General features: G+C 44.0%; 1 protein-coding gene across 2 annotated transcripts in view; it reads right to left on the bottom strand.

The window, feature by feature from the left end:
* The window catches only part of NID2 (nidogen 2), a 449,243-nt gene that overhangs the window by 154,018 nt on the left and 282,095 nt on the right, over positions 1–13,130 (bottom strand). For both annotated transcript variants that reach the window (XM_069208632.1, XM_069208633.1), the window contains 2 exons: positions 12,911–13,036; positions 1,419–1,655 (listed from right to left, as the gene is read on the bottom strand). In XM_069208632.1, the coding sequence (XP_069064733.1) occupies positions 1,419–1,655; positions 12,911–13,036 (363 nt within the window). The remainder of the gene's footprint in view (positions 1–1,418; positions 1,656–12,910; positions 13,037–13,130) is intronic.

Genomic DNA, 13,130 nt, shown 5'->3' with positions numbered 1-13,130 from the left:
TAGATGGCGGAACAATGCACAGCATGTGAATTCAGAAAAGATTCATGCTGCAAAATTGCACTTTACAGTCTGTTCTACAAATTAGGATGCTTCAGTATTGATTTTTTGCATTCCTGAATACCACTTCAAAAACAGATGAGAAATAAAACTGATTATGGAACAAGCTGCAAATTCAGAAGTTTATGCCCAACTCTGGTCCTCATGAATCACCACAGAACCCAGCACCCACATTTTTTTATGACAAGACCAGTGGTTCATATCCTGTGGTCTGAGGACCCCAGAGGTCTTCTAGTGGGGTCTATGACCGTTTTACAAAATTAAATAATACTAGGATTAATAATCTAAAATCAATAAAGCATGTGCAATTACTAAAAACAAAATTGAAAGTGTAAAAACTTTTTATACATTTGATTGTGATATTTGAGCATTTGTTTGCTGTACACTTGTTTTTGAATTTGTGTGCATTTTTTGGGGTTCAAATTATTCCGTTGCTTAAGCAGGGAGTCCTTAGGTTCCAATAATGACTCAGGGGATGCCTGGATCCCAGTAATGATTCATTGGGGCCCCACTGAAATCAAAAAGGTTAAAAGGTTTATAACCACTGCTCTAGACAATTTTAAGGACTCCTTATTTCCTTTTATGCACATTTATTCTGTGAGCATAACCTTTAAATATTACACTAAGGTTACAAATATTCAAAGCGTCAGAATCGGGTATGGCTCAATTTACTATTAGGAAATAGGTTTTCAACAACAGATCAAGTCTTAAGATTGAACAGAGGATGTTCCCTTCGCATTCCTCTGCTACAGCAACAATATCCTCCTCAGACTCTGATAGCAAGGATAGTTGCACTCGACTGGCGTCTTGCCTTCACACCATACTAACTATCCTGGTGATAACTCACCCAGTGCACAAATTAATACAGCAAAGTGCACCTGAAATACTGAAAATGTAGCAGACCTATTGTCAGATAGTTTTTTTTCCCCAGGAAAGTGACGTTTGAATCTGAGATTGGTACTGCTTCTAAAGCAACACATGGGAAGTGCTGGTGCGGTTTCTCTAGCTTCGTGTCTTATTTTGGTTTAAGATTTTAAAAGCACGAAAAAAACAAAAATATGCAGGATTGAGTATACTTACATTTTGGTCATGAACAGTATGCTTCTTATGTATAAACCCCGTGCTAGCAATCCATGTAATAGCATAACATAGGTAAAATAATCATAGAAGCCAATCAAATACATGAATCCAGGAAAAAAACAGACAAAGGCGTAGTGAAACAAAGCTGCATTTTTAAAAAGCCAGAGCTTATTCTTCCCACAAATAAAGGACAATAGAGCGCTGCTACTCTGCTCCCATAGTTATATGGATCTTTCACACCTAGCGCTGCAATAGGAATGGATTTTATAAGCAAGACTAACCTGGAACACCACATTGGTGAGGAGAGCTCCCAGGGCGTGTTCTAGTTCCAGGTATCTCTTGGCCATTCCTGTCCACACACCAACATTCACCTGTGCTGCCGTGGCATTGTTGAGGCACATAGTTACCATCGATATCACACTGTGGCATGAAGGCCCCAACAGGTGGCCGGGGACCCCGGGGCCCAAGTGACGCCTGCAGCTGATCACGCTCTTGCTGGCATTTTGTCTTGATAGGGCCTACATCAAACATGATGATAAAATAAACAGAGACCTTTTAACAAAGACAGGCAATACTTTGTGCTGCTAAACAACGCTTTTGATTGACTTTTCACTTTTCAGTGCCTTCTGTTCCTCTGGAAAACCTACAACATGCAAAGACTAGTTGTTTCCATGTTAACAAACAGTTATTCCTCTGCAACATTTCTTTTGCCAGGTGAAACCTGTAATTAGAAATTGTGATTAGGCATTCAGATTGAACATATATGAACAAACCAGCTACTCTACAAAGGAGACTGATTTTATCTGAAGTGTCACAAAGAAAATAAATCAGCTAGTCAAAAGGCATCACATGGGGCTCACAGTTGTAAATTGTTAGAAAGCAGAGCTATCCAACGTTAGTCCAGGATAGCCAGATCAATGTTCGGTTGTGAAAGTATCCACATAAAATAAATGTATATACAATTCATCGCACAGGAACATTTTTGATGAATGGATATTCTAAAAGTCCACAGGAACGGCATTAAGAAGCTACCTTTCTTCCCAGAAGACAGCAGTTACTGATTTTTGTCCTGTACACAATGCCTAGAGACAAAAGGGGGGCCATTCAGAGTCTGGCGGTCTCGAGCCCGCCAGACTTGGGGTGGCTATTTGACCGCCACGGTAGTGGTGGTCCGATCTGCCACATTCGGACTGCGGCTAAAACGCCGCAGTAATACCACCGACACCGCCAGGCAGGAGGCTGACTCCAGCGTAGCAGTCCCAGCGGTACTCATCAGCCAGGGCAGCGCTGCAAGCAGTGCTGCACACCAGATTAAGAGTTCCATTCCGCCTGCCTTTCCTTGGCAGTTTACACCACAGTGGAAAAGCTGGCAGAATGGGGGTGCTGGGGGCCCCCTTTGGCCCCCTGCACAGCCCATGCACTTGGCATAGGCAGTGCAGGGGCCCCCATGCACAGCCCAGTCACGCATTTCACTACCTGAATTATGGGCAGTGAAATGCGCGACGGGTGCTGCTGCACCGCCACATTGGCGCCAGCTGGGTCAATGTTAAGGCCCTCTTCACCGCAGGGCCGGCAGGCAGAAACACTGTTTCCGCCCACCGGCCTTGCGGTGAAGTCGTAATAGGGCTGGCGGTGTCCTGACGGCACCAGCAGTCAGGTGGCAGGTTGAGTTTGCCAAAGACGAAATGACCCCGAAGGTCTCTCAATAAATAGAAACCAGACAACTTACTTGCCTCTAAAATATTGCTCAGCTACTCATGCCAAATCATGGATAATATTAGTTCCAAGACTAAGCATTACTTTCAGTTGTCTCGCCTGAAAGCCCCAGGCCTGGGCACCACGAAACGTGTTGGCTGGTCCTCATTTACGAATTGCCATGTTAAGTCAACAATGTTGGAACAACACTTAAATATTAAAACTTTATAAGAAAGCTACTGTGTTTTGTCCCTAGTCTATGACGAGGAATTCAAATCTAACTTGGAAACTAATGTTCAACTTAATGCTACAACTAATATGTACCCTTAGTTCCTGTTCTAGAAATCTGGCATGTACATCTCTCCTGGACCTGTGTTGGACATCTCGGTCTTAACTGTTTTCTTTCATTCGATTTAAACATGTTCCACAAGTATCTTCAGCACTGCAAGTAGAAGTTTGACAGTTATTCGTGGCTTCTAATGCTAAAACGAAAATGACCAGGAGTGTGGCCTCACATTTGTTATGATGTTTGGACTGTTTCCTCTTTATGCTTCAGGGGACAATCAAGAAGTTCTGCACAGAAGTAACACTACAGCAGGAATGTTGATCTTAGCTTAGTGGGAATTTGGTTGCACAACGCATTAAATATCACTCAGAATTGCTCCCATGAGGTGTTCCAAGGCTTGGGCAAAGTGGGCTCTGGCCCAGAGCTCCAGCCTTTCAGGGGGCACCCTCATAGAAAGACCCTGTTCTCCACGCACGTCTGTCCTGATGACTTTGAATGACTCATAAACATAGATTGTGTTAAATACCATTTTCCTTTCATTCTTTTTTAACATGGGTGATGTGTGGGAGTCTATTTTAGACATGTTGCAGAGAAATGTTTGTTTTTCAACAACATCTGACATCAATAAAAAAAAAATTCCTTTAAGACCAAAACAGGACCTCACCTATGAGAAATGGCAGTCGGTAACAGAGATTGTTTTCAGTAATATTTAGGAACTGCGGCTATATTACAATATTGAAAAAATACACAACATATCACTGAATATTGGATGGAAACACATTTAGAATCTGGACCAGAGTGCCTGTGCGGTGTCTGTGGCCTGGCCAAAGACGGCATGAAAAAGCTGAAATTGGATCATAAGATCAAAGCTGTTATGTACAGGGGCCCCCATAATATGTTTGGCCCAAAACCCCCAAAATCCTTATGATGTCCATGGCTCTCAACACCCCACTTAGCATAGATTCTATACTTTGAGAAAGACCTGTTACTGCTGCAGCCAGTAAAGTAAGTTAATAGACTGATTAGCACATGATTTTGCATGATATGGCGACTAAGATGGTTTGCTTTGCAGTGATTCAGTAAAGATGTTTTGAATTAAGTCAAACCATGGACAGGAAGCTACACAGACTTTCAAAAGATACACATAAAAAAAGATTTTTTTATATGAAACTTTCTCTACCCTCCCATGCCAAACATCAAGCGATTGGCTGCCATTTGCTCTAAAATTCAGACATCCTCTTTGTTCTAGAGACAATAACCAACATGCAATCAATACATTATTTAATCTACTGTGATGCACAAAGCAGGGACCGGCAGCCGCATGCGGCCCTCCTGACTTTTACATGCGGTCCACTGGTCAACAGAAGCACTGGGCTGTTTATTGGACTCAGCAATAACATAAAAAATATGCATTTATTCAAAGGTTAGTTGAAGTTAAAGGAAGAAATTAGAGTGTTCTGCACTGTCTAAATTCAGGAACACCTCCATTTTTAAAGACATCTTGCAGAAAACAAGCAAAAAGTATGATAGTCACTTCAAAATTCCAGACGTTTATTTCATTAACATGCAGAACCGTTTTACCTTACATCAGATTTTATCAGTGAATTGAGGAGTATTTTTTTTTCTTTTACAAAAACAATGATAGCTGTAAACATAAATTTAGAAACCGCCAATAATGCCAATGGTTAAGTATGAGGCAACCCAGTTGATATGTGCACCCTCTAGGTGGCCTGGGTTGCTATTATACATGAACATCATTATAGTTTGTTGAATCAAACAAAAAGGAAGGTTTTGTACAACAAACACCCTGATGTCCTGTATTTTGAGGTCCTCTTCTATGTGTGTGTTAATGAAGGAAAAGGAAGAAAAGTGAAATACTGGGGAAGCCAGCATTGATCCCAGGTTTTTGGTTTCACATTGTCTAATTCAGCCAATATATGTACGTTTCCCTACACGCACCTTAGCGCCCCAGCCTACTCGACTGGCACCCTGCTGGCATCAAAGTGGCCCTTTGATGCCAGCAGGGTGCCACCAGTCTTCCTTCACAAAAGATTAATTATTATTCCTTTTCCAGATTGGGATTATAGGAGCTATGCTTGATTTAAATACAAGAGAAACACCTGCAAGGAAAAAAGGCACGGATTGGCTTCGGGCCTCAGGCCAAGTTGCATAATCTGTCTACAGAAGATCCCTTCTGGGAGCCTGTACAGAAAGCATTGGAGAAGAAAGCCAGTTTTTGATGAGATGTTGGATAATAGATTTTCCACCAACATGTCAATGAGGGCATGGACGAACAGAATACAGAACAGCCATTTTCATTCATACATCCGTTTATAAATGCAATCCTGAGGTGAAGTGACTGTTCCAAGAATTGAGGGCCACCTTTTTGGAGAAGAGTCCTCTGCATGGCTTGGAAGTGTTGTGCAGCCTTTGAATATTTCTGGCTTACACTGCAGTTTTTCAATCATGGGAGCCCACATAAGTTGCTCCATGTCAGCGCTGGGGACAGTTGTGGCACCATGATCATAGCCCCGTACACCAGCTCTCCACAGCTAAAGGTCTGCCTCGTCTCCATTACTAGGGTCCTTTACATACTTTAAGGTATTGGAGCTGATCCATCATCTGTTGTCGGTGACCTGAGGATGAACCTGCACCATCCACAATCAGTCTTGAAGACTGCCCATGCCTCCCTCATTCAGCCTCAGAAGAACCAGAAAGGAGCCAGCATTCACAAACCTGGCATGGTGTCTACCTTCACTGGAGGTCCCCCCTGAATCGATGACCATTTGAATCATCTTTCTAGCCCTTGCAGTGTTAGAAAGAATGCCATTTGAAACAGATTTGAAGCCTAACCCTTTACAACCATACTTGGGCCCACTACCTGAAAATCTTGACTGGTAAGCATCTTGAGAAAGACACCCCTAAACTAATAGACACACTTAGGTTTCAACAGTGGGAGGTGGTCCCCTATTTCAAACTGTCCTTTTGAAAAGCAAGAGGGGCCACTTGTGTCTTTACCTGGTCACTGGTGACCCAAAAGCAGGTCACAAAGACATCAAGTACCTAGGAGCACCATGAGAACAGAGATGTTGCTGGGTAGAATACTATTTAATTGAAGGGTGATTTTTAGGATATACAATTTTCAGGGTGACATCTTGTAGGAAGTTGGCTCTGTATGTGCTATTTCAAAGTAAGGAATAGCATGCACAGAGTCCAAGGGTTCCCCTTAGAGGTAAAATAGTGGTAAAAATAGATAATACTAATGCTCTATTTTGTGGTAGTGTGGTCGAGCAGTAGGCTTATCCAAGGAGTAGTGTTAAGCATTTGTTGTACATACACATAGACAATAAATGAGGTACACACACTCAGAGACAAATCCAGCCAATAGGTTTTTATATAGAAAAATATCTTTTCTTAGTTTATTTTAAGAACCACAGGTTCAAATTCTACATGTAATATCTCATTCAAAAGGTATTGCAGGTAAGTACTTTAGGAACTTCAAATCATCAAAATTGCATGTATACTTTTCAAGTTATTCACAAATAGCTGTTTTAAAAGTGGCCACTTAGTGCAATTTTCACAGTTCCTAGGGGAGGTAAGTATTTGTTAGGTTAACCAGGTAAGTAAGACACTTACAGGGCTTAGTTCTTGGTCCAAGGTAGCCCACCGTTGGGGGTTCAGAGCAACCCCAAAGTCACCACACCAGCAGCTCAGGGCCGGTGAGGTGCAGAGTTCAAAGTGGTGCCCAAAACACATAGGCTAGAATGGAGAGAAGGGGGTGCCCCGGTTCCGGTCTGCTTGCAGGTAAGTACCCGCGTCTTCGGAGGGCAGACCAGGGGGGTTTTGTAGGGCACTGGGGGGGACACAAGCCCACACAGAAATTTCACCCTCAGCAGCGCGGGGGCGGCCGGGTGCAGTGTAGAAACAAGCGTCGGGTTTGTAATGGAAGTCAATGGGAGATCTGGGGATCTCTTCAGCGCTGCCGGCAGGCAAGGGGGGGGTTCCTCGGGGAAACCTCCACTTGGTCAAGGGAGAGGGACTCCTGGGGGTCACTCCTCTAGTGAAAGTCCGGTCCTTCAGGTCCTGGGGGCTGCGGGTGCAGGGTCTCTCCCAGGTGTCGGGACTTAGGATTCAAAGAGTCGCGGTCAGGGGAAGCCTCGGGATTCCCTCTGCAGGCGGCGCTGTGGGGGCTCAGGGGGGACAGGTTTTTGTACTCACAGTCTTAGAGTAGTCCTGGGGTCCCTCCTGAGGTGTTGGATCGCCACCAGCCGAGTCGGGGTCGCCGGGTGCAGTGTTGCAAGTCTCACGCTTCTTGCGGGGAGCTTGCAGGGTTCTTTAAAGCTGCTGGAAACAAAGTTGCAGCTTTTCTTGGAGCAGGTCCGCTGTCCTCGGGAGTTTCTTGTCTTTTCGAAGCAGGGGCAGTCCTCAGAGGATGTCGAGGTCGCTGGTCCCTTTGGAAGGCGTCGCTGGAGCAGGATCTTTGGAAGGCAGGAGACAGGCCGGTGAGTTTCTGGAGCCAAGGCAGTTGTCGTCTTCTGGTCTTCCTCTGCAGGGGTTTTCAGCTAGGCAGTCCTTCTTCTTGTAGTTGCAGGAATCTCATTTTCTAGGGTTCAGGGTAGCCCTTAAATACTAAATTTAAGGGCGTGTTTAGGTCTGGGGGGTTAGTAGCCAATGGCTACTAGCCCTGAGGGTGGGTACACCCTTTTTGTGCCTCCTCCCAAGGGGAGGGGGTCACAATCCTAACCCTATTGGGGGAATCCTCCATCTGCAAGATGGAGGATTTCTAAAAGTTAGAGTCACCTCAGCTCAGGACACCTTAGGGGCTGTCCTGACTGGCCAGTGACTCCTCCTTGTTTTTCTCATTATTTTCTCCGGCCTTGCCGCCAAAAGTGGGGCCTGGCCGGAGGGGGCGGGCAACTCCACTAGCTGGAGTGTCCTGCTGGGTTGGCACAAAGGAGGTGAGCCTTTGAGGCTCACCGCCAGGTGTGACAATTCCTGCCTGGGGGAGGTGTTAGCATCTCCACCCAGTGCAGGCTTTGTTACTGGCCTCAGAGTGACAAAGGCACTCTCCCCATGGGGCCAGCAACATGTCTCGGTTTGTGGCAGGCTGCTAAAACTAGTCAGCCTACACAGATAGTCGGTTAAGTTTCAGGGGGCACCTCTAAGGTGCCCTCTGGGGTGTATTTTACAATAAAATGTACACTGGCATCAGTGTGCATTTATTGTGCTGAGAAGTTTGATACCAAACTTCCCAGTTTTCAGTGTAGCCATTATGGTGCTGTGGAGTTCGTGTTTGACAGACTCCCAGACCATATACTCTTATGGCTACCCTGCACTTACAATGTCTAAGGTTTTGTTTAGACACTGTAGGGGTACCATGCTCATGCACTGGTACCCTCACCTATGGTATAGTGCACCCTGCCTTAGGGCTGTAAGGCCTGCTAGAGGGGTGGCTTACCTATACTGCATAGGCAGTGAGAGGCTGGCATGGCACCCTGAGGGGAGTGCCATGTCGACTTACTCGTTTTGTCCTCACTAGCACACACAAGCTGGCAAGCAGTGTGTCTGTGCTGAGTGAGAGGTCTCCAGGGTGGCATAAGACATGCTGCAGCCCTTAGAGACCTTCCTTGGCATCAGGGCCCTTGGTACTAGAAGTACCAGTTACAAGGGACTTATCTGGATGCCAGGGTCTGCCAATTGTGGATACAAAAGTACAGGTTGGGGAAAGAACACTGGTGCTGGGGCCTGGTTAGCAGGCCTCAGCACACTTTCAATTGTAAACATAGCATCAGCAAAGGAAAAAAGTCAGGGGGCAACCATGCCAAGGAGGCATTTCCTTACACATCTTTTATTCTCTCCCCCACCTATTTTTAAGGTGACCTCATTTATTCGACCCCAATAGTACCGAGGCACTGAGGGTTAGATTTGGGTTTAGAGTCCCCTACATCTCTACCCCAGTGCATCTATTGGGTCCTTTTGTGAAAACTTAACAACCACTATTAACTAAAGGTCCAAGGCTTCTGACGTTCAAAGTCTACCAAACTAAGCCCTGCAGCAGGACATTGTGCTTAAGGCCAATGTTAACAGAAATTATTTTTGAAGAAGGATCCTACTGGTAAATCCAATGCACTGCAAGAAGCATTCCTGGTTGTTGTAGGGCTGGTTGGCAGACAGAGCTCTCTGTGTTCATTCTATCTTTCCCTGCATGTGGAATGTTAGCCCCTTCTGACTCCACACAGGTACAGTTGATTTTCTGATTTAGTTTGCTAAGGTAATGCCTTTGTTTGGGATACAGTGAAAGTGAATGGGATTAAAAACAGCAGACAAGGAAGCTTCCCCTTCCAAACCTCCATTGGGCCAGCTGCACCCATTGTAAGGCAGTGCCCCATCTTCTAGACTGGAGGGCTTGCATTGCAGCTGTTAGGTGGAGGGAGCCTCTTTACATACATTTGATCTCCAATTGACAGTTCTGTTCTTTGATTTATGCTCAGTTATTCTTGTTCTGAATTGCTACACAGACAGCCGATCAATTATATCACATTTGCTGCTTTAGGTGTTCCAAATAAATGAACCTTGATTTTTATGCCACACAATGTGAGTGGAGAATTTCTGTAATTTTTATGTCACAATGTGAATGCACTTTGTATTACATTTGAAAAGTCCTTTCTTAGTTTTTGTTAATATTCTTGGTTGTTTAATTGATATTTTCCTTTCAGCACTCATGATCAAGTGTTTAATGTTCCTTTCACCTCTGTGCATTGTCAGTAGTTTATCTTTACCAATATTCTTAAGTTTCATGTTGAATAATTTGGTTCTTCAAGTTAACTTTCATAATCTGTTTACAAGCTCTACAATACGGGAGAATCACTGTAATAATCAGTCAGCCCAGGTACCATTGAGTCTTATGACCAACGTTGCCCTTTGAGGGAACTTCAGGTCAACTATAGTTTCATGTGAAGCATTCTCGTTTCATTAGGAAATATTGGAATGACTGATAGGAAGCTCCTAGGGATACTGGTACACAGGATCCACTTAGAAGTAACTGCCTGTCACATACAAGATGCCCTGAATAAAATGTTCACCTTTAAATTTCATCATTGGCACTATCCAATCGTTCACCTTTAAATTTCACCATGGGCACTATCCAAAGTCCTGGGTGCTCTCAGTAATGTCTCTGGCAACACAGTGTCTGGACATTTTCCCTGTATGAGAGGGCACAGTCAAGTTTTAAGTGCAGAGTACAGTTACATCCACTACCTAACCCTATAATTTTTCAAGGGTAGTTTGCAATTTAGTGGGCCAGTTCTCACTATATGTAACTTGTGTGCCTTTAGTGCAAATACCCGATTGTTGGCCACTGGTGTGTTCACAGTTTCCCCATGGTGGGGACTCCCAAAGGACCGGAGGCACACACTACATTCACTGAGGGTACCAAAAAACCATGAAGATGATAAGGGGTCATTCATAAGGCACCAGGAATCAGAATGACCTCCTTCAGTTTGGGCTAATACAAGCCAATACAAGCCAGAAGATAGAGACAGTCTTTCTACCAGCCTAAACAGAACCCCAGAAAAGTTGGGCACAGGGACACTATGGGCACCCGTAGGATCAGGGTAGAACAAGCTTACTAATGTTGACATCTGAAGGCAGTGGAGTTAATGTCTTGACCTATCTATAGACCTTGCTTCCACTGGGCAGCTGGGCCCCTGTGCTCTCACTGTTCAAGGACAGGCTTGTCCCCTGAGCTATCATCACAAGAGTACTTCCAGTCAGATGGTACCGGTTCTGTCTTCCTTTAGATCAGGTCAATCCTCAGGCAGACTCAATGCCTCTCCTCAGACAAGCAGACAGGAAGGTCTCCCTTTCTCTCCTCAGACTATAATGCAAGAAGGCAGGCTTACCAGATAGGCTCAGGTAGAACTGAGAATAGCAAGCATAAGATGTTCCGCTATTGGTCCAGCACTCTTCCTCCCCTGCTCAGATGCACAAGCCTCCTCCTAGTTTGGTCCACAAAGATGAACCATGAATGAGCTGATGTCTCCTGTGCTTATATTAACTGATTGTCTAAGGCAGACTGCCAAAGCCAACCTGAGGAACAGCAGTTTTTGAAAGTCATTATCTTCCTTCCTCCAAGCATGTGGGCAAATGTTTCTTCATGTTGCTGTAGACTTCTGCTCTGGAGTCACATGTAAGCGAGTTTGGGATAGCTCAGGTGTTTTTTGTTGTGGCTTAAGTCTGCAGTGATGATGACAGGGGATATGGCCATAACACGAGAAATTGAAGAGGGCTAGTTTCACTCAGAGGGAAAACCTGCATCAAGCCAAAGGGATGGGGCTGGTCACTCTCACACCAGGTACACCAATTTTGAAGAGAGGAATAACAGATGGTACACTGTCATACAGGGAAAACATTTGATGTTCCTTGTTATCCGATCACAACTGGATGCTGTCAAAAATATATTAAAGGGAGACCCTCTTGTGGACATGCATGATTTTCAAGCTCACTTTGTGGAAATAAAGCACATAAACAGCTATCCAGAATCATACAAGGGTAGGTTGACAGAGCTTAAGAAAGTCAAGCAGAGAGCAATAGACTACACAGAGGATTTAAAACAAAAGCTAGGGACTCTGAACTGACAACTTCATGGGATGAACGGCTGTTCAAAAGCTGCATCTTGCATGAAAGATGTTGTACACGAGGGCCAGAAATTTTATTTTCCCTTGGTTTGACCACTAGCATAATGGCAACAAGGAGGAAAATGTTTGTTATTGAGTGTAATCATCCGTGGTATGTCTAGCAAACCTAAAGGTCACAGGTGACCGAAAAGAGGCTGCATCTTCTAATGTAAATAAGTGCTTTGCCACATTACTGAAAGCTTGAGAGAGGAGAAAGCTGCAGGACGAGGCATATTAGATTAGGTAAAATGCTTCTTTAGAGCTGGCCAGTTCTAGTGTACGTGGAGAAGTTGGGGGACCCTTAAGGGGAAGTTTTAAGTTAGTAAAATATCAGCAAACCAGTTACATTGTTTGTGCCCATAGATCCCAATGAGAGGGATTATTTCAAATTTCTTAGTATCATAATTTTAGTGGAAAAGTAGACGTCCAGCTGCTAAACACCTATAGATTAGCAAAATAAGAGCATGGACTATTTAAAAATTACACTGATCAAATACACCTTTTCTTAGATAATAATTACGATCATTGAAATGTTATATTATTTAATCTTGAGGGAAGGTTTTTACTTTGCTAATCAAATGAGAAGATTCATGAAGAGAATGGCACCAATATACACTGGAGCTAATGCACTTTCAGACATGTGTGTTGAATAGGCCATACCAAAACAACTCAAGTAGACAGGGTGCAGACTGGATGTCAATACAAATCTAACTTCCTGCTTCTTCCATGATGATGCTATACGAATTTGAACTGTTATGATGGCACATGACATTGCTCCAAAATGTACAATAGCATCTTACCTATACACAAAAGCAGCATATTCACTACACCCACATGACATAGCAGCCAACACAAACAACCAGGAATCGACCTCATTTTGTGACAAAGTCCTCAAGATGAGTGAGTAAAAGTACCCACATCCCACCAGTGCTGCAATGCAATAATAATGGCAAGTCCGTGTTCTACAAAATAGTAGCATTACATATTATTGAAGAGTTTCTAATCATCTCTCTGCTGAAACAAACTGCACACACTGTATGATGAATATTTAAGCAAACATTATGTTAAACAAAATAATTTGATTAAAAAACGGTTGTCTTTTCAGAGTGCTACTTACTTGGTCTTAATGTACACTGAAAACCATCTCCATCATAGCCTGGTCGACATTGGCAACTGTAGGAGCCAGGAGTGTTGTAACAGACAGCATCTGCGTGACATCTGCCTTCAGTGCACTCATCCACATCTGGAAAGGAGGGTAAAAAGACACCACTTTAGAAAAGACCAAGGGTTACATCGGAGTGTGAGAGTCTGGCGCATGTATGGACAAACAACCAATA

This window comes from Pleurodeles waltl, chromosome 9 (genome assembly GCF_031143425.1).
Source record: "Pleurodeles waltl isolate 20211129_DDA chromosome 9, aPleWal1.hap1.20221129, whole genome shotgun sequence".
In the NCBI taxonomy this organism is placed as follows: Eukaryota; Metazoa; Chordata; class Amphibia; order Caudata; family Salamandridae; genus Pleurodeles; species Pleurodeles waltl.
This window is presented reverse-complemented; position numbering and strand designations above follow the sequence as displayed.